Source organism: Ranitomeya variabilis, chromosome 2, assembly GCF_051348905.1.
Source record: "Ranitomeya variabilis isolate aRanVar5 chromosome 2, aRanVar5.hap1, whole genome shotgun sequence".
In the NCBI taxonomy this organism is placed as follows: Eukaryota; Metazoa; Chordata; class Amphibia; order Anura; family Dendrobatidae; genus Ranitomeya; species Ranitomeya variabilis.
Window position 1 is genome coordinate 180,731,710 of NC_135233.1, and position 26,179 is coordinate 180,757,888.

The 26,179-nt window shown below is 47.9% G+C and overlaps 1 protein-coding gene across 1 annotated transcript in view; it reads left to right on the plus strand.

The window, feature by feature from the left end:
• LOC143803688 (kinesin-like protein KIF28) overlaps nucleotides 1-26,179 on the plus strand; it is a 257,314-nt gene that overhangs the window by 207,283 nt on the left and 23,852 nt on the right. The window contains exons 11-14 of the mRNA XM_077281467.1: nucleotides 11,993-12,083; nucleotides 15,416-15,470; nucleotides 15,560-15,683; nucleotides 25,852-25,999. Coding sequence (XP_077137582.1) covers nucleotides 11,993-12,083; nucleotides 15,416-15,470; nucleotides 15,560-15,683; nucleotides 25,852-25,999 — 418 coding nt within the window. The remainder of the gene's footprint in view (nucleotides 1-11,992; nucleotides 12,084-15,415; nucleotides 15,471-15,559; nucleotides 15,684-25,851; nucleotides 26,000-26,179) is intronic.

Genomic DNA, 26,179 nt, shown 5'->3' on the forward strand with positions numbered 1-26,179 from the left:
ACGGCAATTTTCAGAGAAGGTCTCTCTGATGCTGTAAAAGACGTCATGGTGGGGTTTCCTGCGCCTACTGGTCTGAATGAGTCCATGACAATGGCAATTCAGATTGATCGGCGTTTACGGGAATGCAAACCTGTGCACCAGTTGGCGGTGTCTTCTGAAGAGGCACCACAGAGTATGCAATGTGATAGCTTTCTGTCCAGAAGCGAACGACAGATTTATAGGCGCAAAAATCATTTGTGCTTCTATTGTGGAAATTCTACTCATGTTATATCAGCATGCTCTAAACGAACAAAGAAAGTTGATAAATCCTCTGCTATTGGCACTTTGCAGTCCAAGTTTATTTTGTCTGTAAAGGCCCCGTCTCACTAAGCGATTTACCAACGATCACGACCAGCGATACGACCTGGCCGTGATCGTTGGTAAGTCGTTGTGTGGTCGCTGGGGAGCTGTCACACAGACAGCTCTCTCCAGCGACCAACGATCAGGGGAACGACTTCGGCATCGTTGAAACTGTCTTCAACGATGCCGAAGTCCCCCTGCAGCACCCGGGTAACCAGGGTAAACATCGGGTTACTAAGCGCAGGGCCGCGCTTAGTAACCCGATGTTTACCCTGGTTACCAAAAAAAACAAACACTACATACTCGCCTTTCGGTGTCCAGGTCCCTTGCCGTCTGCTTCCTGCTCTGACTGAGATCCGGCCGTACAGTGAGAGCAGAGCGCAGCGGTGACGTCACTGCTGTGCTCTCACTTCTCACTGTACGGCCGGATCTCAGTCAGAGCAGGAAGCAGACGGCAAGGGACCTGACGGACATCAGAAGGCGAGTATGTATTGTTTTTTTTTTTTTTACATTTACGCTGGTAACCAGGGTAAACATCGGGTTACTAAGCGCGGCCCTGCGCTTAGTAACCCGATGTTTACCCTGGTTACCAGTGAAGACATCGCTGGATCGGTGTCACACACACCGATTCAGCGATGTCAGCGGGGCCTCAACGACCAAAAAAAGGTCCAGGCCATTCCGACACGACCAGCGATCTCACAGCAGGGGCCTGATCGCTGGTACGTGTCACACATAGCGAGATCGCTATGGAGGTCGCTGTTGCGTCACAAAACTTGTGACTCAGCAGCGATCTCGCTAGCGATCTCGCTATGTGTGACGGGGCCTTAACTCTAATTTGCTCGTTATCTTCTATTGTTGCGGATGCGTATGTGGATTCTGGCGCCGCTTTGAGTCTTATGGATTGGTCCTTTGCCAGGCGCTGTGGGTTTGATCTAGAGCCTCTGGAAGTTCCTATACCTTTAAAGGGTATTGATTCTACACCATTGGCTAGTAATAAACCACAATACTGGACACAAGTGACTATGCGTATGACTCCAGACCATCAAGAGGTGATTTGCTTCCTTGTACTGTATAATCTACATGATGTGTTGGTGCTGGGATTGCCATGGTTGCAAACTCATAACCCAGTCCTTGACTGGAAAACAATGTCTGTACTAAGCTGGGGATGTCAGGGAAATCATGGGGACACATCTTTGGTCTCCATTGCTTCATCTATTCCCTCTGAAATTCCTGAGTTTTTGTCTGATTATCGTGAGGTTTTTGAGGAATCTACTCTTAATTCTCTTCCTCCTCACAGAGATTGCGATTGCGCCATAGATTTGATCCCTGGCAGTAAATTTCCTAAGGGTCGTCTATTCAATTTGTCTGTACCTGAACATGCTGCCATGCGAGAGTATATTAGGGAGTCCTTGGAAAAGGGACATATTCGTCCTTCTTCGTCTCCTCTTGGAGCGGGGTTCTTTTTCGTAGCTAAAAGCGATGGTTCTTTGAGACCTTGTATTGATTATAGACTCTTGAATAAGATCACAGTCAAGTATCAGTATCCTTTGCCATTGCTGACAGATTTATTTGCTCGCATTGAGGGGGCGAAGTGGTTCTCTAAGATTGATCTTCGCGGTGCGTATAATTTGGTGCGAATTAAGCAGGGGGATGAGTGGAAAACCGCATTTAATACGCCCGAGGGCCATTTTGAGTATTTGGTGATGCCTTTTGGTCTGTCAAATGCCCCTTCGGTCTTTCAGTCTTTTATGCACAATATTTTCCGTGAATATCTGGATAAATTTATGATTGTGTATTTGGACGATATCTTGATTTTTTCGGATGACTGGGAATCTCATGTTCAACAAGTTAGGAGGGTTTTTCAGGTTTTGCGGACCAATTCTCTGTTTGTTAAAGGTTCAAAGTGTGTTTTTGGGGTTCAGAAGATTTCTTTTTTGGGGTACATTTTTTCCCCCTCTTCTATTGAGATGGATCCTGTGAAGGTTCGGGCTATTTGTGACTGGACGCAACCGACTTCTCTTAAGGGCCTTCAGAAATTTTTGGGCTTTGCTAACTTTTATCGTCGATTCATAACTGGTTTTTCTAGCGTTGTCAGGCCTTTGACTGATTTGACTAAAAAGGGTGCTGATGTTGCAGATTGGTCTCCTGCTGCTGTGGAGGCCTTTCGGGAGCTTAAGCGCCGTTTTTCTTCTGCTCCGGTGCTGTGCCAGCCTGATGTTTCTCTTCCTTTTCAGGTGGAAGTTGATGCTTCCGAGATCGGAGCGGGGGCGGTTTTGTCGCAGAAAAGTTCAGATTGTTCAGTGATGAGACCTTGTGCGTTCTTTTCTCGAAAATTTTCGCCCGCCGAGCGAAATTATGACGTCGGTAATCGGGAGCTTTTGGCGATGAAGTGGGCATTCGAGGAGTGGCGTCATTGGCTTGAGGGTGCTAAACATCAGGTGGTGGTCTTGACTGATCACAAAAATTTGATTTATCTTGAGTCGGCCAGACGTCTGAATCCTAGACAGGCGCGCTGGTCGTTGTTTTTCTCCCGGTTTAATTTTGTGGTTTCGTATCTGCCAGGTACTAAGAATGTGAAGGCGGATGCCCTTTCTAGGAGTTTTGAACCTGATTCCCCTGGTGATTCTAAACCTACGGGTATACTTAAGGATGGGGTGATATTGTCTGCTGTCTTCCCAGACCTGCGACGTGCTTTACAAGAGTTTCAGGCGGATCGGCCTGATCGTTGTCCGCCTGGTAGATTGTTTGTGCCGGATGAGTGGACCAATAGAGTCATCTCGGAGGTTCATTCTTCTGCGTTGGCAGGTCATCCGGGAATTTTTGGTACCAGAGATTTGGTGGCTAGGTCCTTCTGGTGGTCTTCCCTGTCTCGGGATGTGCGTACTTTTGTGCAGTCTTGCGATGTTTGTGCTCGGGCCAAGCCTTGTTGTTCTCGGGCTAGTGGGTTGTTGTTGCCCTTGCCTGTTCCTAAGAGGCCTTGGACACACATCTCTATGGATTTTATTTCTGATCTCCCTGTTTCTCAGAAGATGTCCGTCATTTGGGTGGTGTGTGACCGCTTTTCTAAGATGGTTCATTTGGTGCCCTTGCCCAAGCTGCCTTCCTCATCTGAGTTGGTGCCCCTGTTTTTTCAGAATGTGGTTCGGCTGCATGGTATTCCGGAGAATATCGTTTCCGACAGGGGATCCCAGTTTGTGTCCAGATTTTGGCGGGCGTTTTGTGCCAGGATGGGCATTCATTTGTCTTTTTCGTCTGCATTTCATCCCCAGACAAATGGCCAGACGGAACGTACTAATCAGACCTTGGAGACTTATTTGAGGTGTTTCGTGTCTGCTGATCAGGATGACTGGGTCTCCTTTTTGCCGTTGGCTGAGTTTGCCCTTAATAATCGGGCCAGTTCTGCCACTTTGGTCTCCCCTTTCTTTTGCAACTCAGGGTTCCATCCTCGTTTTTCATCTGGTCAGGTGGAGTCTTCGGATTGTACTGGAGTGGATACCATGGTGGATAGGTTGCATCGTATTTGGGGGCAGGTGGTGGACAATTTGGAGTTGTCCCAGGAGAGGACTCAACGTTTTGCTAACCGCCATCGTCGTGTTGGTCCTCGTCTTCGTGTTGGGGACTTGGTGTGGTTGTCCTCCCGTTTTGTCCCTATGAGGGTCTCTTCTCCTAAGTTTAAGCCTCGGTTCATCGGTCCTTATACGATTTTGGAAATTCTTAACCCTGTGTCTTTTCGTTTGGACCTCCCAGCATCCTTTGCTATCCATAATGTCTTCCATCGGTCATTATTGCGGAGGTATGAGGTACCACTTGTGCCTTCTGTTGAGCCTCCTGCTCCTGTGCTGGTTGAGGGTGAATTGGAGTACGTGGTGGAGAAAATCTTGGACTCCCGTGTTTCCAGACGGAGACTTCAATATCTGGTGAAATGGAAGGGCTACGGTCAAGAGGATAATTCTTGGGTTACAGCTTCTGATGTTCATGCTTCTGATTTGGTCCGTGCCTTTCATAGGGCTCATCCAGATCGCCCTGGTGGTTCTTGTGAGGGTTCGGTGCCCCCTCCTTAAGGGGGGGGGTACTGTTGTGATTCGGTTCGTGGGCTCCCCCGGTGGTCTCTTGTGGTACTGGTGTCCTGCAAGCTTTGCCTTCTCAGTTCACCTGTTCCTATCAGGATGTGGGAGTATCCTATTTAACCTTGCTCCTCAGTCATTCTAATGCTGGCCATCAATGTATCCAGAGTGATTCTGTTGCATGTTCCTGCTCCCAGTTTTCTGCTCAGCTAAGTTAGACACTTTAGTCCTTAAGTCTATTTTTGTATGTTTTGTCCAGTTTGCACTTATGTGAATCTCTGCAGCTGGAAGCTCTTGTTGGGCTGAAATTACCACTCCAGTGGCATGAGTTGTCACATGAGTTAAGGTAATTTCAGGATGGTGTTTTGAAGGGTTTTGCAGCTGACCGCGAAGTCCTCTGTTGTATCTTTCTGCTATTTAGTTAGCGGGCCTCTCTGTGCTAAATCTGCTTTCATACTACGTGTGTCTTTTCATCTGCTCTCACCGTTATTATATGTGGGGGGCTGCTATCTCCTGTGGGGACATTCTCTGGAGGCAAGCCAGGACTGTGTTTTCTTCTACCAGGGGTAGTTAGTTCTCCGGCTGGCGCGCGGCATCTAGAGACAACGCAGGAATGCCCCCTGGCTACTTCTAGTGTGGTGTGTAGGTTTAGCATCGCGGTCAGCTCTAGTTTCCATCACCCGAGAGCTTGTCCGTTTATTCTATGCTTCTGATGTTTCCTTGCCATTGGAAACCATAACACCAGACCATCCCTTTCAATCTGTCCATGTCGCCATCTCATCAGGAGATTATATCTCTGCTCATCATTCCTGAGGGAATTGATGAGGTCCTATTAGGGATACCTTGGCTACGGTACCACTCTCCTCATATTGAGTGGCCCACAGACAGAATTTTGGGATGGGGTGAATCTTGTGGGGGTAGATGTCAGAGGGAATGCTTTCAGGTTGCTACTACCGAGGTACCCGCAGATCTATCCTCTCTCCCCAAGCAATATTGGCCCTATGCGGACGTGTTCTCCAAAAGGGCTGCAGAGACCTTTCCGCCTCACCGCCCCTATGACTGTCCTATTGACCTCTTGCCTGGTGCTGAGCCTCCCCGGGGTCAAGTCTATCCATTATCTCTCCCAGAGATGGAGGCAATGTCACAGTACATCCTGGAAAATCTGACAAGGGGATTCATTAGGAAGTCAGTGTCACCTGCAGGGGCCAGGTTCTTCTTCGTGCAGAAGAAGGGGGAACTACGTCCATGTATAGACTACAGGGGTCTTAACGCCATCACCGTTAAGAATAAATATCTCCTGCCCCGATATCTGAGCTCTTTGATAGGCTTTGTGGAGCAAGGGTATTTACTAAACTAGATCTGCGGGGTGCTTACAACCTGATTCGCATCCGTGAGGGGGACGAATTGAAGACGGCTTTTAACACCAGGGATGGGCACTATGAATATCTAGTGACGCCCTTTGGACTCTGTAATGCCCCAGCCATTTTCCAAGACTTTGTAAATTATATCTTCCGGGATATGCTCTCCACCTCAGTCGTAGTCTATCTGGATGATATCCTCATCTACTCTCCAGATATTGACTCCCATCGGAGAGATGTTTGCAAAGTCTTCTACCTCTTACGAGCTAATTCCCTCTATGCCAAGTTGGAGAAATGTGTGTTTGAGCAGGAGTCCTTACCTTTCCTGGGCTGTATCATCTCCGCCCAATGATTGGCTATGGATCCTGCCAAACTACAGGCTGTGATGGACTGGCAAGTACCCCATTCTCTTAAAGCGATGAAGCGCTTTATGGGGTTCATTAACTATTATCGCCAGTTCATTCCTCATTTCTCATCTTTGGTAGCTCCCTTGGTAGCCCTCACCAAGAAGGGAGCAAATCCCAAATTGTGTTCTGAGGAGGTCTCCAAGGCCTTGACTTCTATTAAGTCCCATTTTGCAAGCGCTCCCATCCTACATCGCCCCGATGTAGATAATCCATTTATAATGGAGGTGGATGCCTCTTCTTTTGGTGCTGGAGCAGTCCTCTTTCAAAAGGATGCTCAAGGTCGGAAGCATCCTTGCTTCTTCTTTTCCAAGACCTTCACACCAGCAGAGAGGGATTATTCCATTGGGGACAGGGAGTTGCTAGCAATGAAGTTGGCCTTCTCTGAGTGGAGACATCTTTTTGGGGGGCTCGCTTTCCTTTCCAAGTATTCACAGACCACAAGAGTTTGGTTTACCTATAGACTGCCCAGCGGTTAAATTCTCGCCAGGCCAGATGGTCCTTGTTCTTCTCCCAGTTCCATTTCACTCTCCATTTCCTTTCCAGGGAGAAGAACATTCGTACCGACGCTCTCTCTCGCTCCATTGTGTCATCTGAGGAGGAGGAAGAGGAGCCTCGGCTTATTGTCTCTACCGAGAGTCTGAAAACTGTGGCCTCAGTTTTGCTAGAGTCTGTGCCTCCAGGCAAGACTTTTGTACCATCCAGTCTGCATCTGGAGGTTCTCTCTTGGGCTCACTCGTCCAGGGTGGGTGGACATTTTGGGTCCAAAAGGACATTTGAGCCACTAGCGAGGACATACTGGTGGCCGCATATGGCCCATGACGTCGCAGACTATGTTCGGCGGTGTGTCTCCTGCGCCAAGAACAAGTCTCCTCGTCAATGGCCACCTGGGTTGCTTTACCCCCTGCCGGTAGCGGACAGGCCCTGTGTGATGGTCGGGATGGATTTTGTGGTGGGCTTACCCAAGTCTCGTAGCTGCACCATTATTTGGATCACCGACCATTTTTCCAAAATGGTGCACTTGGAGCCTCTTCCGCGGCTACCTTCTGCATGGGCGCTGGCAGCATTGTTTATCAAACATATCTTTCGCCTGCACGGTATGCCGGACAAATTGTCAGTAACCGGGGTCCCCAGTTTCTGGAGAGAGCTTTGTCTCTACTCAGCATTGAGTTGAATCTCTCCTCGGCATATCATCCCAAGACGATGGGTTGGTAGAGAAGGCCAACCAGACTCTGGTCACATATCTACGTCATTTTGTTTCTGCCAGACAGGATGACTATGCATCCTTGCTACCGTGGACAGAGTTTGCGCTTAACAATGCCGTAGCCGACTCCACCGGTCAGAATCCATTCCTCCTTAATTAGGGCCAGCATCTGCGTGTTCCTGTGCCCATGCCCGTGTCTTCCGCCAACTCCAGGGTGGCAGCCTGGGCGGTGGAGGCACGGGACATTTGGGACCACACTCAGGATGCCATTCGGGCCTCCAAGGAGAGGATGAGGTGCTCCGCTCCGACCTTTACTCCTGGCGACTTACTGTGGCTCTCCGCCCGTAACTTCAGGCTGCGTGTTGAGTCCACTAAGTTTGCACCTCGCTACTTGGGTCCCTTCAAGGTCCTCGAACAGGTTAACCCTGTGGTCTACCGTCTGGCCCTTCCTCTACGCCTAGGTATCACCGACACTTTTCATGTGTCCCTCTTGAAGCCCGTATACATGTCATCTGCTGGGACATCGGGTTCGTCTACAGACGATTACGAGGTGAACGCTATTTTGGGATGCAAGGTGGTACATGGCAAGAAATTTTATTTGGCGGACTGGAAGGGTTATGGTCCAGAGGACAGGTCTTGGGAGCCTCCTGAGCACATTCGAGGACTGCAGCTCATTGCGGCCTTTGAGCGTAGCGAGGTCCAAGGAGGGGGGTCCTAGGAGGGGGGGTTATGTTAGGGGTCGAGTTCCCACCTCTGCACAGGGGGAATCTCGAACCATCTCCGCTGCAGTCTTCCATTCTTCTCCAGCCGCAGTGGAGCCTGCTCAACGGAGACGTCGGTCCCAGCTTCTGGCTCAGCCTGATACGGTGCGGATGATTACTGCTGCCTTTCCAGGTTCAGCCATTGTAACCAGTACTGGTCAGTGGCAAGTAGACATCTCTGGGACTGCGTCCTGCTTTTCCCCTTCTGAGCATGCCCAGGGTAAGACTTCTCATTGGAAGTCATGGGTCACATGATCAGCAGCTCCCATTGGTCCTCTAGGAAGGTCCTGAAGTTGCTCAGGTACTGTAGCAGCTCCCATTGGTCCTCTAGGAAGGTCCTGAAGTTGCTGCAGCTATAAAAGGTTCGCATGGCCGCATGGCCATGCGCTAGTATCAACTAAGTTATGTGTTCTGCGCCAGTGTGGTCATATGTATGTAGTTTCAGGGTGCGGCTGAAATAAGCCTAAGCCCTGTTTCCAATCCTGCCCCCAGTGTCTCCAAACATGCCCCCATGTCTTTCATTCTGCCCCGTGTCTCTAATCATGCCCTGTAATCCATTCTATCCCGTGTCTCCAATCATGCCCGTATCTCCATTCTGCCCCCTATGTCTCCAGTTCTGTCTCCAGTGTCTCCAGCCCTGCTCCCAGTGTCTCAAGTCCATCCCCCAGTGTCTCCTGTCCTGCCCCCAGTGTCTCCAGCCCTGCTTCCAGTGTCTCCAGCATTTTGCCCCCAGTGTCTCCAGCATTCTGCTCCCAGTGTGTCCAGCATTCTGCCCTCAGTGTGTCAAGCATTCTGCCCCCAGTGTGTCCAGCATTCTGCCCCCAGTGTCTCCAGCATTCTGCCCCAGTGTGTCCAGCATTCTGCCCCGGACCCCCCGGATCGCCGCTCTTAATAAAAAAAAAACCCGAGTTCTTGTTACCTGGCCGCGCTCCTGCGGCTAAGCTCCCTCGATGCAGCTGAAGCGCGCACTCACTGGCGACTAGCAATGATGTCAGACGCCGGTGACGTGTGCACTGCGGCTGACGTCAGCTGCCAGCCTCCAATTGGCTGGCGGCTGTTAACTATTGATGTGTGGGCGCGGGCCCACACACGCACGTCAATAGCGTTAAAGAGAACCTGTCACCCCCAAAATCGAAGGTGAGCTAAGCCCACTGGCATCAGGGGCTTATCTACAGCATTCTGGAATGCTGTAGATAAGCCCCCGATGTATCCTGAAAGATGAGAAAAAGAGGTTAGATTATACTCTCCCAGGGGCGGTCCCGCTGCGGTCCGGTCCGATGGGTGTCGCGGTCCGGGGCCTCTCATCTTCATAGGATGACGTCCTCTTCTTGTCTTCACGCTGTGGCTCCAGCGCAGGCGTACTTTGTCTGCCCTCAACAGGGCAGCATGAAGAGAAGAAGAGGACGTCATCGTAAGAAGATGGGAGGCCCCGAACCGCAACACCCATCGGACCGGACCGCAGCGAGACCGCCCCTGGGAGAGTAATCTAAGCTCTTTTTTCTCATCTTTCAGGATACATCGGGGGCTTATCTACAGCATTCCAGAAGGCTGTAGATAAGCCCCTGATGCCAGTGGGCTTAGCTCACCTTCGATTTTGGGGGTGACAGGTTCCCTTTAAACTGCCACAGCATCGGTAGAGGCCCGGTGAGCAGATGAGATGGGGCACGATGCGGGCCCCCTCTGCCCACCGGGCCACATTCACCAGTCAGGGCAGTAATGCCATGATGGCGGCCCTGCATGGGGACATTTACTATCTGTTACGCAACCCCCACATGTGATGTGGCTGTCTAACATCAAAACATGCAGCTTCAGGGACTTGTACATATTAACCGAGCATGCCCAAGATCCTCAGATAACATCCAAGTGTGCTCAGATAACATGTTATGCGGGCAGGTTCGCTAATCACTATGTAACAACTCTGCTGGCATCACGGCATGGCCTCGCATTTCTCACACTATCTTACCCACTGCTCCAGGCCATGATGTGGTTTCTGTTTCTTGCCAGCTCCATGTTCTGTGTCTCTGCTCTCTGCATGCTTCATAGTTCTGTGTATAGAGGGGCGGCGCCTGAACTCTCTGGTTCTTATAGGAATCAGGTGCATCTGTCCAATCTGTTCCTGACCAATTGCCAGGAGACCTCCAGTATTTAGTTCAGCTCCACCCAGTGTTCTGGGCCTGTGCAATGTGTTAGCTCAGTTAGTGTCTTGCTTCTGAGTTTGCCTGGCCTTGCTCTGAGTTACTCCCTCTCTGGAGGATTCTCTGTGTTATTTCCTTGGTCTTGTTGTCCGCCCACCAGGAGGCAGTATATCCTGGTCCCAGTGTCTTTGTCCGTGTGTCTTGTTCCATTGCCTTGTCTGTACTTTGTCTTACCTCGGTCTCCTAGTCTTTGGCTTCCTTCCCTGTTGTCTTTCCTTGTATTCTCAGTCTGCTTACACTCCGCACTCTTGCAGCTCTGCCTGCTCTGAACCTTTGTGACTTTACCTCTGCTCCTCCCTTCTGCGTTTCTGCTCCTTTCTACTCTGCTTATCTTCTGCTGCTGCAGTTATCCCTTGCTGCAGCTTCTCTCCACATTCTTTGTGGCTCAGCTCAGCTTTGCTGCAGAGACCCCTCCCGCAGCACCTCTCCGCTCCTTGCGGTTCTACCTGGCTCCGCTCCTTGCGGTTCTACCTGGCTCCGCTCCTTGCGGTTCTACCTGGCTCCGCTCCTTGCGGTTCTACCTGGCTCCGCTCCTTGCGGTTCTACCTGGCTCCGCTCCTTGCGGTTCTACCTGGCTCCGCTCCTTGCGGTTCTACCTGGCTCCGCTCCTTGCGGTTCTACCTGGCTCCGCTCCTTGCGGTTCTACCTGGCTCCGCTCCTTGCGGTTCTACCTGGCTCCGCCTCCAGCGCCTCCGCTCTTGGCTCCGCCTCCAGCGCCTCCGCTCTTGGCTCCGCCTCCAGCGCCTCCGCTCTTGGCTCCGCCTCCAGCGCCTCCGCTCTTGGCTCCGCCTCCAGCGCCTCCGCTCTTGGCTCCGCCTCCAGCACCTCCGCTCTTGGCTCCGCCTCCAGCGCCTCCGCTCTTGGCTCCGCCTCCAGCGCCTCTGCACTTGGCTCCGCCTCCAGCTCTTGGCTCCGCCTCCTGCCTGTCTGCACTTGGCTCCGCCTCCTGCATTTCTGTTCTTGGCTCTAGCTCCTGTGCTTTCGCTCTGCATCCGCTCTTGCGGTCTTTATCTACTTGTTCCTAGGTCCTCGTGTCTGAACAGGTTCTTACCCGTTCTACTTACCTGCCTGCAGACCGGTCCCTACCGGTTCTTCCAGTGTACCAGTCCTGTCCACCAGTCCTGCCAGAGAGCCAGCCGTGCCTGCCTGCCTACCAGAGAGCCAGCCGTGCCCGCCTGCCTGTGTTCCTGTTGTACCCGTCTGCCTGCCTATGTGCCATCCGTGCCCGCCTGCCTCCCTGAGAGCCAGCCGTGCCCGCCTGCCTGTGTTCCTGTTGTACCCGTCTGCCTGCCTATGTGCCATCCGTGCCCGCTTGCTTGTCTATGTTCCGTTCCCCGGTGGGATCAGCAGCCACAACCAGACTCCACCCTGGAGTGGTACCTGGTAGCTTCCTATTGCACAAGTCTGACCTCACCATCAGAGGCTCCAGCGAACACCTAGGAAGCTACTTAGTTACGCCCCTTCCAGGGAGGTTTGGTCTGTGGCACAGTGGGGCCACACATACCCCCGCGTGCTCACGCCTTCCAGTCAGGGCGCGAGCGTGACACACTATTGATGATCCTAGCCATGTGACACCTTGTAGTCAACTTCTGGGTGTTCAGTCATTGCATCATCTGCCCTCGGTATCAAAATATTTGCAAATTTAGCTAAAATATATCTGTTTCCAGGAGAAGCGCATGATGCAGTCATTTCCTTATCTTCTAAATATTAACGAAGACCCACAGCTATCTGGAGTTCTCAAGCTCTTCATACAAGAAGGTATGGTAGGTCTATCAGCATAGGATACATTTCAAGTCCCTTATTGTTTCAGTAATCTATATTTGCATGAAGCATGGTGGATATTGCAGAAATTTAATTGACTGAAAATTTCGATCCATGGGTGTGAATGCCGTAGTGTTTTTTAGCATCTGCATCTCCCTATCAGATTTATAGATCAGTTGCAGACATTTCTGCAACAAATCTGCTGTATGTGAATTTAACACCTACTTAACCAAATGTAATGCATCATCATATATCTTTTGGGCTTCGTTCAGACCTATCCTGCTCAGTTGCAACAGCCAAGAAACAAATCATGCAGTCATGCCACGTTCCATCTGTTCTCAATATTATGCAAACATACATTCAGATTACTCTATCAAGAATTAGGAACTGACGAAGAAAGTCAGACTGGAGGTACAGACTATAGCATACACCAAGAATTATTTTATTGTGTGTTACCATGGAGAGGCATAGATTTGCACGGAGCTGCATAAACAAAACAGTGGGCAATTTTTTTCTCAAACCTATTGTAAAACTACTTCATTTTTCACATTAGATGCATTGAGATGTTAAAAACATTGGTTGAAAAGGCTTTAAAGAACATTGAGGTTACAATAGAAGAACAATACATGGATACTGTAATGGCTGCCATTTGGATATCATCTATTGTGGGTAAAACTACAACAGACTCAGATTTGACTATATTTGTATAAGGTTTATCAATATATTAAAGGAGTTTTTAAAGATTTTATAAATTTTGGCTAACATCAAGTAACACGATGACCCAATACAAATCCAGTGATCCCTCCGGGTCCTGCATCTGCTCACGTGCCGTACTTCACTCACAACACCTCAGTGGCCAGTGACAGCTAAGGCCATTGATTGGCTGCTAATGGGATCTTGGGTGTTCACCAGAAAAACATTCAATTGACAAATGTCCTGAGAAAAAAGAGGAGAGGTAGCGCTCAAGTCCCTTTGAAAAGTTCTTTATTGTATGTGCTTAAAACATGCCGGCGAGAGAATGGAGTGGACACTTGATGGACGACTGCCATATCGCGCCTCCTGCAGTTCAATGGGTCCTGTGTTTAGGGAGAAGTGAGGGGATCTTGCTTAAAATGTGGAACAACCCACCTGATGAACACAATATACACCACATAGCAAGTGCTGGCAAGAAATGAAATCTTCTACCCAGTGAGTAATGTCACCTATCTGTAATGTTTTATGGGTGAGATGGAACCTCTTAATAGATCTATCGGCAACAAAATGCTTGCTCTGTCCAGGGCGTCATTCAAAAGTGAAATGTACATCAGTTTTTGGGGTTCAAACTTAGTCTTTTTAGACTTGGGGATTGCGATTTTTAATGTTCTTTGAGGACAGGAGTGCACAGATAACCCTTCTCCTCTAACTCCCTATTACACTGCAATAGTGCTCATCCTGCACATACCTGTAAGGTAATAGCAGAAATGCAGGATGTAGTGACAAGCAGGAGACAGAGCAAGAGTTAACAGGTTTTTTATATATAATTATCACAGCAGTAAATACTCCACGCAGGGAGTAAGGGGGTGTAGGTAAACAGGCCCACAATGTTTATACGGCAATAGAGTAATAACAAAGGGTCTAATAATGGGTTATCTTATCAGTCTCTGGTTCCTTGACGATGGTGGCTGGAAAATCCCACAATGGCGCGGTAGGTGCGCGAGAAGTCTCTGAGCCGGTCCTGGAGAAATGTGAAGCACTGTCTCTGTATGGCGATAAAGTATCCTGGTCTTCCTACCCGTGGTCTTGTGATCATGGAACGAGGTGCTGAACGGGGAAAGTTCTTCTGCACAGCTAATGACTTACAAAGTCCCGGAGTAGAGGCTGCAGTGTCACCTCTGCGAACTGCGTGTGATGTCGGATCAGCATTGCAAGGAGAGTGAGCAGATGTTGGATGCACCGACCGGTTAGTACTGTAGGGGTTGGAGAGTAATGGGGAGTTGGTCTCAGGGGATACACAGTCTGTATGAGCAGGGGATGGAACAATGCCATGCGGGCCTGTCAGTTGGCGTCGGTCAGCGAGGGGGGTGTCAACCTCCTGTAGCACATGCTGGGTACACGCCAAACGCCTGGTTCCCGCGCGCTCCGTCTCTTTTATATCACACCCTCCCCCAACAGTCGGGTGCAAAGGTCTACTGCGGTCAGAAGGTGCTTCTCCCGGCAACAATGGTGACAGCCCCAATAGTTCCTGCCCAGACACGCAAGAGATACCACTATTTTGGTCCATCTTCCTACATACCAAACAAAGCCCTCACTTTCAGTCAATTTTTAAGGTTGAGGAGAATTAATAGTAATCTTTGTCGCTTTTTCAGAAAGGGAGGGAGATCTGAAAAATAGGTTTATTCAAAGGGGCTATCCGGAATCACTTTTGAATGATGCCCTAGACAGAGCAAGCACTTTCTCCCAATTACATCTATTAAGAGAAAATCATATTCGGAAATGACAAAAAGAAGAAAGGAACAGAAAAAGATTTATATTCAGCTTCAAATTTCGGCCAATAGATAGGCAAATCCAGGCCGCCATAAATAAAAACTGGCATATTTTAGAAAAGGATGGGGACATTTCAGAGGTTGTGACATGTAATAAATAACTTTAAATAGAAGGAGCACTAATTTTAAAGATATATTTGTGCATATTCGATTAAAAACAGAATCTAACAATTGGCTGAGTAGCCTGAAACCAAATGGTAATTTTAAATGGGGTAATTGCAATTTCTCCCGATTTCATCTCACCCATAAAATATTACAGATAGGTGATATTACTCACTGGGTCAAAGATTTCTTTTCTTGCAGCACTTGCTATGTGGTGTATATTGTTCTTTGTCCCTGCAGCTTTTACTATATTGGGAAAATGATCCGAAATTGTTCATTGTGTTTGTTGTCCAGACAGGTGTGGGTGGTAGGGAGTGTATTCTTGTCATACTGACATCATCAGGTGGGTTGTTCCACATTTTAAGCAAGATCCCCGTCACTTTCCACTTAGCACATGACCCGTTGAAGCGCAGGAGGTGCGAAATGGAAGTCGTCTATCAAGTGTTCACTACATTCTCTCACCGTCATGTTTTAAGGGCATACAATAAAGACTTTTTTAAAGGGACGGTGAGTGCTACCTTTTCTCTTTTTTTGCTCAAGTGAATTAAATACAGCACGTGATCAGCTGTTGGATCTGCAGGTACCACCAGAGCTGGAACAAAAAAGAATTAAACATGCGAGTGAAGTAATACTGATTATAGAGTTGAATATTCAACATCGTAATACTGTATATTAATGGTCACAGTATAAGATTTTCTGTTTCAGGAACTTCTGATGTTGGCCAGGCAGCTTCTAATGAAGTGACCTTGAGAGGTCTAGGGTATGTGATGGAAACTCCATGTTTACGAAGTTTATTGAGTACATTTATTACCTTTACATATTTTCAGGCAATATAATTTTTTTTCACAGAATTTTACCAAAACATACTACTTTTGTCAACATTGAAAAGAAGGTGCTGGTAAAGCCATATGGCAAGGCTAAAGTAATTGTAAATGGCGTGGCCATTTTTATGAACACTAAATTGCAACACCTGGTAAGTGTTGTCTGTGACCCTGTATCCGAGTCTGTTTCTCTGTGCCTAAAACATCATGAGGTCTAAGCAGTTTAATTTGTCCTAGTGGAAAGTATACAGATAAGGAGAGGTATAGGCCACTAAGTGCTCCTCTGGAAATTTAAATATGCAAATAGACTCTTCAGAGAGGATTAGGACAGGAACTTTAGTGCCACCTTGCATATTTAACCCCTTAGTGACAGAGCCAATTTGGTACCTAATGACCAAGCCAATTTTTACAATTCTGACCACTGTCACTTTATGAAGTTATAGCTCTGGAGCACTTCAACGTATCCCACTGAGTCTGAGAATGCTTTTTCGTGACATATTGTTCTTCATGATAGTGGTAAAATGTATTCGATATTACTTGCGCTTATTTATGAAAAAAATGGAAATTTGGCAAAAATGTTGAAAATGTTGCAATTTTCAAACTTTTAATTTTTGTATCTTTAAATCAGAGAGTGATGTCACACAAATTAGTTAATAAATAACATTTCCCACATGTCAACTTTTCATCAGCACAAGTTTGTAAACATAATTTGTTTTGTTAGGTCATTATAAGGGTTAAAAGCTGACCAGCGATTTCTCATTTTTCCAACAAAATTTACAAAACCATTTTTTTAGGGACCAAAAAGTTTGAGAGGTCAGTTTAACAGAAAACATCCAAAAGTGACACCATTCTAAAAACTGCACCCCTCAAGTTGTGCAAAACCACATTCAAGAAGTTTATTTATCCCTTCAGGTGCTTCACGAGAACTAAAGCAATGTGGAAGGAAAAAATGAACATTTTACTTTTTTCACAAAAAATTTACTTTGGAACCAAATTTTCTCTAGTCACCTTCCACAACAGCATAGGAGGATGTCTCCATTCCCTAATGGGGGACAGGAAGCACAAGAGATTAAAAGGCCCCTCCTACCTCCTATTCGCCAGTGCCTTTCCTATCCCCCATGGGGCATGGAGAGGTTTTTTGTATGCTGTGTGGCCAGTGACTGCAGTGTACCCGGTTTTTCCTGCCAGGCAGTGGTGGTCGTGGGCTCTGCCTTCCTCCACGTCATGCTGCTCCCGTCTCCCCGTGATCCGGGACCTTTCCTTGCCCACCCGCGCCTCCAGGTAAAGCGGGCCAGTGATCCCCAGCGGTGGCCTCCTTGAGCTCACCGGCTTTCCTCCTCCCTCCGCAGCGATGTTCGGCATCCCGGAAGTGACGTCATCGCTGTGCGCATCACTTCCGGTCCTGCGTTCCACTGCATGGAATGCATCCACTTCCGGATTCTCGGCCTCCTGCGGCCCCTGGAACTTTAGACACTGCGGAGAGCACGCCATTCCACGTGGAGGCCTGCTCTCGGACCCGGGGAGGAGGAAAGGAATCTTTTCTTTTGTGCTGGGGGCAGGGTTTATTTCTATATAAACCTGCCTGAAGACACCTCCAGGTAAGACTGATCCCTGTCAGTATGGATGGCGCTTCTTGCCCTGCATCTGCGGAGCCCAGCGCTGCCCCAGCTAAAGTAAGTTTGATGCGGGGTGGGTCCAAGGCCAGAGGTAATAAGGGGGCCCCTTTTTACACCACTCTCCCTCTTATTGCAGGGAAAAAAGTCTGCCCAGAAAATCCCGTCAAAAAAGTCTTCAAAATGCACAATCTGCAATCTGAAGCTTCCCTCTCTATGGGAGAAAAAACTATGTCAGGGGTGCACGGATACAGTGGTCAGAGCAGAACAGCTCTCCCTCCTCAACGAAATCCGTACCCTGGTTAAGCATGAAGTGCAATCCTCTCTAGCCGCCTTCAATCCTCCTCCACCTCCACTGCCTAGGTCCATCTCCTTCTAAAAAAAGGAAGATACAAATTGAAGATTCTTGCTCTGAGTCTGATCATTCATATTCCTCTTCTTCGGAGAAATGGGGTGAATCTTCTGCGTCTAAATTTTCAGAGGCAAGAAAGTATCTTTTCTCCTCTGATTATATTGAGGCGTTAGTAATAGCTGTACGAAACACAATGGGGTTACAGGAGGAGTCTGTCCCTGAATCCATACAGGATGAAATGTTTGGAGGATTGAAATTGGAGAGACATTTGGGGTTCCCGGTGCATAGGAACATTCTAGATTTAATATCTCAGGAGTGGGAGCTCCCAGAGAAACGCCTAACCACTCCCTCTGAAATGAAGCACCGTTTTCCCTTAGAATCGGGTTCTCCTTCATGGGATATACCTAAAGTAGATATACAGGTGGCAAGAGTAGCGAAAAATAGTTCGCTCCCCTTTGAGGACTCCTCTCAGCTGAGAGATCCGTTAGATAGAAAAATGGAGAGCCTATTGAAAAAGTCATGGGAAACATCCACATCGGGGTTAAAATCTAATATTGCTGCCACCTGTGTCGTCAGAGCTCTCTCCCATTGAATGGATGAGCTGGAAAAGCATATCTCCCAGGGTACGTCGAGAGGGGAACTTTTAGACTCTCTTCCCATGCTCCAAAAGGCTTTGGCTTATCTGGCTGACGCTTCTATGGAGTCGATTAGAATAGCGGCCAGAATCTTAGTCCAGTCTAATTCTGCCCGACGAGCCCTCTGGCTCAAGATATGGAGCGGTGGCATAACTTCAAAAATTAAGTTATTCTCAATTCCCTTTAAGGGCGTTTATCTTTTTGGTCCGGCTTAAGACGAAATTCTGGAAAAGGCCACAGATAGAAAAAAGGCCCTTCCAGAGCAGAAACCTATCAGAAAACATTTTTTTCATGCCCCCCAATCTAATACCTCCCAAACAAGAGGTAAGGGGAGATGGAGCTATGGCAAGGGGGAAAATATCCTTATTCCCCAGCAGCAGCAGCAACAGCCCCAGCAGGACAAACAATGACTCCATCCCCGTGGGGGGAGGCTCGCAAATTTTATTCATCTATGGCGGGCCATCACCAGTTGTCAGTGGGTCCTCAATGTCATTCAGGAGGGCCTCCTGATAGAATTTATATCTTCCCCCCTCGGAGTCTGAAGATAACCTCCCCAATGTCACAGGGAGCGCATACATTGATGATGACAGGCCTCTTAAAATCAAATGCAATCTCCCAGGTTCCCCCTGAAGAATGGGATTTGGGTCATTACTCTCGTCTCTTCCAGGTAAAAAAAAACATAGGGGGATGCATGAGTTATAATAAATCTGAAAGACCTCAATTTTTATATTCAATACCGTAGATTCAAAATGGAGTCAGTGAAATCTGCTATTCCCCTGATAGGTCCGCATTATTTTATGGCAACCATCGACCTAAAAGATGCGTATTTCCACGTGCCGATTCACCCCCGGCACAGGAAGTATCTCAGATGCGCAATACAGTACAACCAGCAAGTGAGACACTTCCAATTCAATGTACTTCCTTTTGGGATTTCTTCAGCGCCGAGAGTATTCTCCAGGATAATGGCAGAGGCCATATCTTATATCCAGAGACAGGAAGTCTGCATTGTTCCTTACCTGGACGATCTGCTTATCATAGCTCCCTTGGCCCAGACTCTCAGAGATCATGTTTCGAAGACTCTCAACATTTTTAGAACCCTTGAGTGGCTCCCAAATCTAAAAAAATCCCAGCTTCAACCTTCCAAATCAAGGAAGTTTCTGGGAGTCCTGTTAGACTCTGTAAGGGTACTGTCACACTCTGCAACTTTCCAACGATCACGACCAGCGATACAACCTGGCCGTGATCGTTGGAAAGTCGTTGTGTGGTCGCTGGAGAGCTGTCACACAGACCGCTCTCCAGCGACCAACGATGCCGAAGGCCCCGGGTAACCAGGGTAAACATCGGGTTACTAAGCGCAGGGCTGCGCTTAGTAACCCGATGTTTACCCTGGTTACCATCGTAAAAGTAAAAAAAACAAACACTACATACTCACATTCCGGTGTCCGTCAGGTCCCTCGCAGTCTGCTTCCCGCTCTGACTGAGTGCCGCCGTAAAGTTAAAGCAGAGCACAGCGGTGACGTCACCGCTGTGCTCTGCTCTTACTTTACAGCCGGCACTCACAGTCAGAGCGGGAAGCAGACTGCGAGGGACCTGACGGACACCGGAATGTGAGTATGCAGTGTTTGTTTTTTTTTACTTTTACGATGGTAACCAGGGTAAACATCGGGTTACTAAGCGCGGCCCTGCACTTAGTAACCCGATGTTTACCCTGGTTACAAGCGAACACATCGTTGGATCGGTGTCACACACACCGATCCAACGATGACAGCGGGAGATCCAGCGACGAAAGAAAGTTCCAAACGATCTGCTACGACGTACAATTCTCAGCAGGGTCCCTGATCGCTGCTGCGTGTCAGACACAGCGATATCGTATGGATATCGCTGGAACGTCACGGATCGTACCGTCGTAGCGACAAAAGTGCCACTGTGAGACAGTACCCTAAAACAAAAATCCTTTCTCCCGGAGGATCATCACCAGGCTGTAATCAGAAAAATTGCAGACTTCAGAGAAGAGAGATCCCTGACTCTTTGAAAGGGCATGTCAGTCCTAGGCTCCATGACGGCGTGTATTCATTCAGTGTCCTGGGCACAGACACACTCCAGAATACTGGGACGGGCATCCGGGCTCTTTGAACAAAAGAGTGCACACACCGGGGCGTGTGAAAGCATTCCTAGCGTGGTGGTTAAACCCCAAAAATATACACAAGGGTGTGAGCTGGACACAATCTCCCCTGGTGACGATTACTACCGATGCCAGCAAACGAGGCTGGGGGCTGTGATATCCCATACTCCTTTCCAGGGGAACTGGAATCAGGGAACAAGCGCCAAGTCATCCAACTTCAGGGAACTGAAGGCAGTGCAAGAAGCCCTTCTGGCCGCAAGCAGCCTAGTATCAGGAAGTCACATCAAAGTTTATTTGGACAACACGGCTACGGTTGCTCACCTCAGACATCAGGGGAGCTCAAAATTCAACAGCCTAAGGAGCATCTCGAACCAAATTTTCTATTGGGCTGAAAAAGCACCTTCTCTCTCTGACAGCTGTCCATTTAAAGGGGTCTTTCAACCTACAGGCGGATTTCCTGAGTTGCCAGGACATTCAAACAGGAGAGTGGAGCTTGAACAAAAGAGTCTTCAACATGCTGGTAGACAGATAGGGTCTGCCAGAGATCAATTTGTTTGCCTCAAACCAAAATGCGCAGGTCCAAACCTTTTTTTCCCTGAACCCCAGGGATAATTGCAGAGGAGTGGATGCCCTGGCCCAGCCATGGAGTTTCCAATTGGCCTACGTCTTCCCGCCAATTCCAATACTGGCGAAAACCCTTTGGAAAATCCGGGAGGATCAAGTTCTGACTATGCTAGTGGCTCCAGTATGGCTAAAAGAAGCTGGTTCAATCTCATTATCGAGCTACAGACAGATGGACCAGTCCTCCTGCCGATAGATGCCGATCTTCTCCTTCAGGGGCCCCTTCAACATCAAAACCAAAAAAAATTGAACCTAGCAGCCTGGTTACTGAGGCCCAGGTCCTAAGTGCTAGAGGGCTATCAGATGCTGTAATCTCTACCTTGCAAAGATCCAGGAAGCCTGTTACTAACGCAATTTATAGCAAGGTGAGGAAATTTTTTTCATCTTTCTGTCTTTCTAATAGCCCAGATCCTTTTTATCCAAATATCTCGCAAATATTAGATTTCCTTCAGCGTGGGCTGGAATTAGGCCTTGGACCCAGCACTCTGAAGGTTCAGGTCTCCACCCTCAGTGCTGTTTTTGACCAGGATTTGGCGAATCACCGTTGGATCAGAAGATTCATGATTTCAGCTCTCAGATCACAACCCATAAAGCAACCCGTTGTACCTTCATTGGACTTAAATTTAGTTCTCAAAGGACAAACACAAGCACCGTTCGAGCCCCTGTTATCATGTACTCCTCAATTCCTGTCATACAAAGCTATTTTTCTTGTAGCGATAACCACAGCAAGACGGGTGGGGGAGCTGCAAGCTTTATCAGTAAGAGAACCCTATTTATTGATTACAGAGGACTCTATTATCCTCCGTCTTGATCCATCCTTCCTCCCAAAGGTGGTATGTGAATTTCACCGATCTCAGAACACTATTCTTCCTTCCTTCTGCCAAAATTTGGCGAACCCAAAAGAGGAAGAGTTTCATACTCTTGATGTTAAACGTACTATTCTACATTACCTTGAACAGACTAGCTCCTTCAGAGTGGCTCAAAATTTATTCATCCATCTGTCAGGTCAGAATAAGGGGAGAAAGGTGGCAAAAAGTAACATCGCAAACTGGATCAAGAGAGCCATACACGAAACTTATCTAGCCCAGAAATTGACTCCCCCAATCGGGGTCAAGGCCCACTCTACAAGATCTACCTCGGTTTCATGGGCAGAAAAAGCGGGCGCTTCCATCGAGCAGATTTGCATGGCTGCAACATGGTCTTCATCTCATTCCTTTACCAAACACTACAGATTGGACTCATTGTCCAATAGGGATCTAGTCTTTGGCCGGAAAGTTCTCCAGGCTATTGTCCCCCCTAGTGTAGAATTGGTTGGTACTCCTCCTATGCTGTCGTGCAAGGTGACTAGAGAAAATAGAATTAGACTTACCGGTAATTCGGTTTCTAGTAACCTTCCACGACAGCACTAATTCCCTCCATTGCCTTGGATAATATCCTGGGTTTACTAAGGTAGCTAGTGCTATGGTATCCGTTATAAGTCACTGGCGAATAGGAGGTAGGAGGGGCCTTTTAACCTCTTATACTTCCGGTCCCCCATTAGGGAATGGAGACATCTTCCTATGCTGTCGTGGAAGGTTCCTAGAAACCGAATTACCGGTAAGTCTAATTCTATTTTTTTTAATTTTCACAAGGATATCAGGAGAAAATTGACTGCAAAATTTGTTGTGCAATTTCTCCTGAGTATGCCGATGCCCTGTATGTGGGAGAAATCCACTGTTTGGGCGCATGGCAGGGCCCAGAAGGGAGAGAGCACCTTTTGACTTTTTGAACACAAAATTGGCTGGAATAAATGATGGGTGTCATGTTGCGTTTAGAGACCCCTGATGTACCTAAACAGTGGAACCCCCCCATTCTAACACCAACCCTAACCCCAACACACCCCTAACCCTAATCCCAACCATAACCCTAACCACAACCCTAACCCTAATCCCATCTCTTACCATAACAGTACCCTAACCCAACCCAAACTTAATCCTAACCCTAGCCCTATCCTAACCCTAGCCCAAACCCCAACCCTAGCCCCAACCCTAACCCTATCCCAACTCTAACCCTAACCTTAGCCCTATCTCAACCCTAACCCTAATGGAAAAATGGAAATACATTTTTTATTTTATTATTTTTACCTAACTAAGGGGGTGATAAAGGGGGCTTGATTTACTATTTTTTTTATTTTGATCACTGTGATACGATCTACCACAGTGTTCAAAATAAACCAATAGGAAAAATGTCTTATTGTTGCTGGGTGCCGGCTGGCAGATCTCAGCGGGCGCACTGAGCATGCGCCCTCCATTTTCTTCATGGAAGATGCCGACAGCCGGGGATAAGACCGGGGGCTGCAGGAGGGTCCAGGGACACCGGAGATATTGGAGGGGGCTCATGGGACCCCATTTTTCTCTACCCTGATGTGCTAGATCATATCAGAGGAGAGAGGATCTTAATGGGAATTTAGACTTTTTTTTGCGGTCGCCGTTATTCCGTGAATAACGGTGATCACGACACTGGGGTTCGGTAAAAAACAACCCAAATCATGTTCTCTGGGGTCTCAGCTACCCCCGGTAGCCGAGACCCTGGAGAATTTCTGACACTGGGGGGCGCTATAACCTTATTTCTCAGCTCCATTAAAAAGCGTCGCTAAGGAACAAGTACCGTATATACTCGAGTATAAGTTGAACCGAGTATAAGCCGAGGTACCTAATTTTACCTCAAAAACCGGGAAAACTTATTGACTCGAGTATATGCCGAGGGGGAGATGCAGCAGTTACTGGGTCCATGAGTCTCCTCTCTCCCGTTGCGATTAGTAGCAGTCATGGGGACAAGCAGTAGCCGTACGGCAGGTGGAGTGTGCGGGCTGCTTGTATTTTCGCTGCACACACTTCACTTTCGGACCCGCTCATTATGGCTTATGAGTATTCATGATGTCACGGAAGTGAAGCGTGCGGCACTGAAAATACAGGCCGCCCACAACCTCCACCTGCCGTATGGCTACCGTTTGCTCCATAGCTTATCGACACGCCGCTACCTACTAAATACATGCCAGGATCCCGGTGCTCCGCTACCGCCGCTGCTGCTGTGAAGGAGGGGTTAAGAAACACCCCCGGGGAAGAGAGAAGGACTGAGGGAGAGGGGAGACAGGCCGTGGGGGTGACGGGAGACAGACAGGTGGGGGTGACTCAGGTATAGACCGAGAGAGGCACTTTCAGACTAAAAAATGGGCTGAAAATCTCGGCTTATACTCGAGCATATACGGTACCCTTAACTACCATTAAAAGGTGTATCGGCGGTCGTTAAGGGGTTAAATTACCAGAAGAGCATTGCATAGGTTCTATGTCTTGTTACACTTACTTGGCACTCTCCATAAGGAGAAACATTACCTCTTAGAAACACCAAATCAGACTTCCTACTTTCCAGTGATGAAAGGAAACACCCTGAAACATGTCTGCATAAGGAATGTTTAGTTTGGCTTCCTTTCCTAAGTCATGTTAGAGGCTTGATGATATTAACATTTAGACCATGTTCACACTTTGCGGTTTTTACTGTGGAACCGCCGCGATTTTGATGCTGCGGGTCCGCTGCAGTTTCCATAGCGTTTCCATTTACATGTAAACCCTATGGAAACCGCAAACCACTGTGCACATGCTGCGGGAAAGACCGCGCAGAAACGCAGCGGTTTAACACCCGCAGCATGTCACTTCTTTGTGCAGAATCGCTTCGATTCTGCACCCATAGGAATGCATTGAACCGCTTACCTCCCGCATGGGGCTGTGCCCACGTTGCGGGAAGTAAGCGGCTAATGTGCGGGTGGTACCCGGGGTGGAGGAGAGGAGACTCTCCTCCAGGCCCTGGGAACCATATTTGGGGTAAAAAAAAAAGAATAAAAATAAAAAATCATGTTATACTCACCTCTCAGCGCTGCACGCGGCCGGCCGGTCAGAGTTGCTGTGCGAACAGGACCTGCGGTGACGTCGCGGTCACATGACCGTGACATCGCGGTCACATGACCGTGACGTCACGAAGGGTCCTTCTCGCACATCATCTTTGGAACCGGACCGCCGGGTGCAGCGCCGAGGAGATCCGGACATCAGAGGGTGTGTATAACCAAATTTTATTATTTTTAACATTACTATTGATGCTGCATATTGCTGCATATGCAGCATCAATAGCAGCGGAAACCGCGGAACAAACCGCGATAAATCTGCAGGGATAACCGCAGCGGTTTTGCCCTGCAGATTTATCAAATCCGCTGCGGGAGAACCCGCAGAGGTCACCCGCAAAGTTTGAACATGGCCTTAGGATGCTACATCTAATATATTGCACTAGAGTTCAGCCCCTTCATCTATTAAGAGGCAATTTACACATTTAAATTATTGGATTAGCATTGTATGGCCTATAAGTCTTCTTACGTCAGATTTACTATCTCCACAAGGAAAAATATTCCTTCTTAGATCACCAGTTAGAGGCCTCACACCTAGCCAAATCAGATCTCTTTCTTTGCACTGAAGAGGGGCAAACACCCGGAAGCACATGTCTTCAAATGGAATGTATAGTTTGGCTTATTATCATGTGGCAAGGCTCGTTAAAGGGTCGAAAGTTACTAGCCTTGTAAATGTTCATGAATAATGTACAACATGTGCAGTATGTATTTTTGCTATACCATGCACTGATTGCATGTATATGATTGTTTACAGTTTCACCACACCAATATACTATCACGTTCAATAAAAGCACAGACTCAACCAGTGTCTCGTTTTTGGACTCCGGTATAGCGGTTTAGCTGCCTATATAGCTACATGAGCCTGCCTTATTTAGTGAGGACAGAACGACAATATTATTAGGCCTTTGTCAAACTTTACAAACATCAGCATGTTTCAAATCACCAAATACCTTTTCAATGTAACTCTTTCCATCTACTTCTCTATATTATAGTCAATATTAAAGGAAGTTATAAATGAAGTTAAATAATTTCCTCCATTTGCTTAGGATCGTATAATCTTTGGGTCAAATAGTGCATATCTGTATATTGGATTTCCGGATGAAAGGGGGAGATGTGAAGACATCAGCAAGTTTGATTATGACTTCTTCCAGTCTGAACTGGCAGCAGCTGAAGGCTTCAGTGTGGATAAACTTGGTACGTTATCATGCTTAGTAATTCTGGAAACTGCATTGCCTTCTGACTTGCGCATTACCTTTTGGGTATTGTCAAGTAAATGTGCAAATAAATGGGAACTGGTGTTCAAAATGGACAAATATTTTGATGCTTTCCAGCATTCCAGGCAAATCTTTCTGAGAATATTTGAAGGAAACAAAA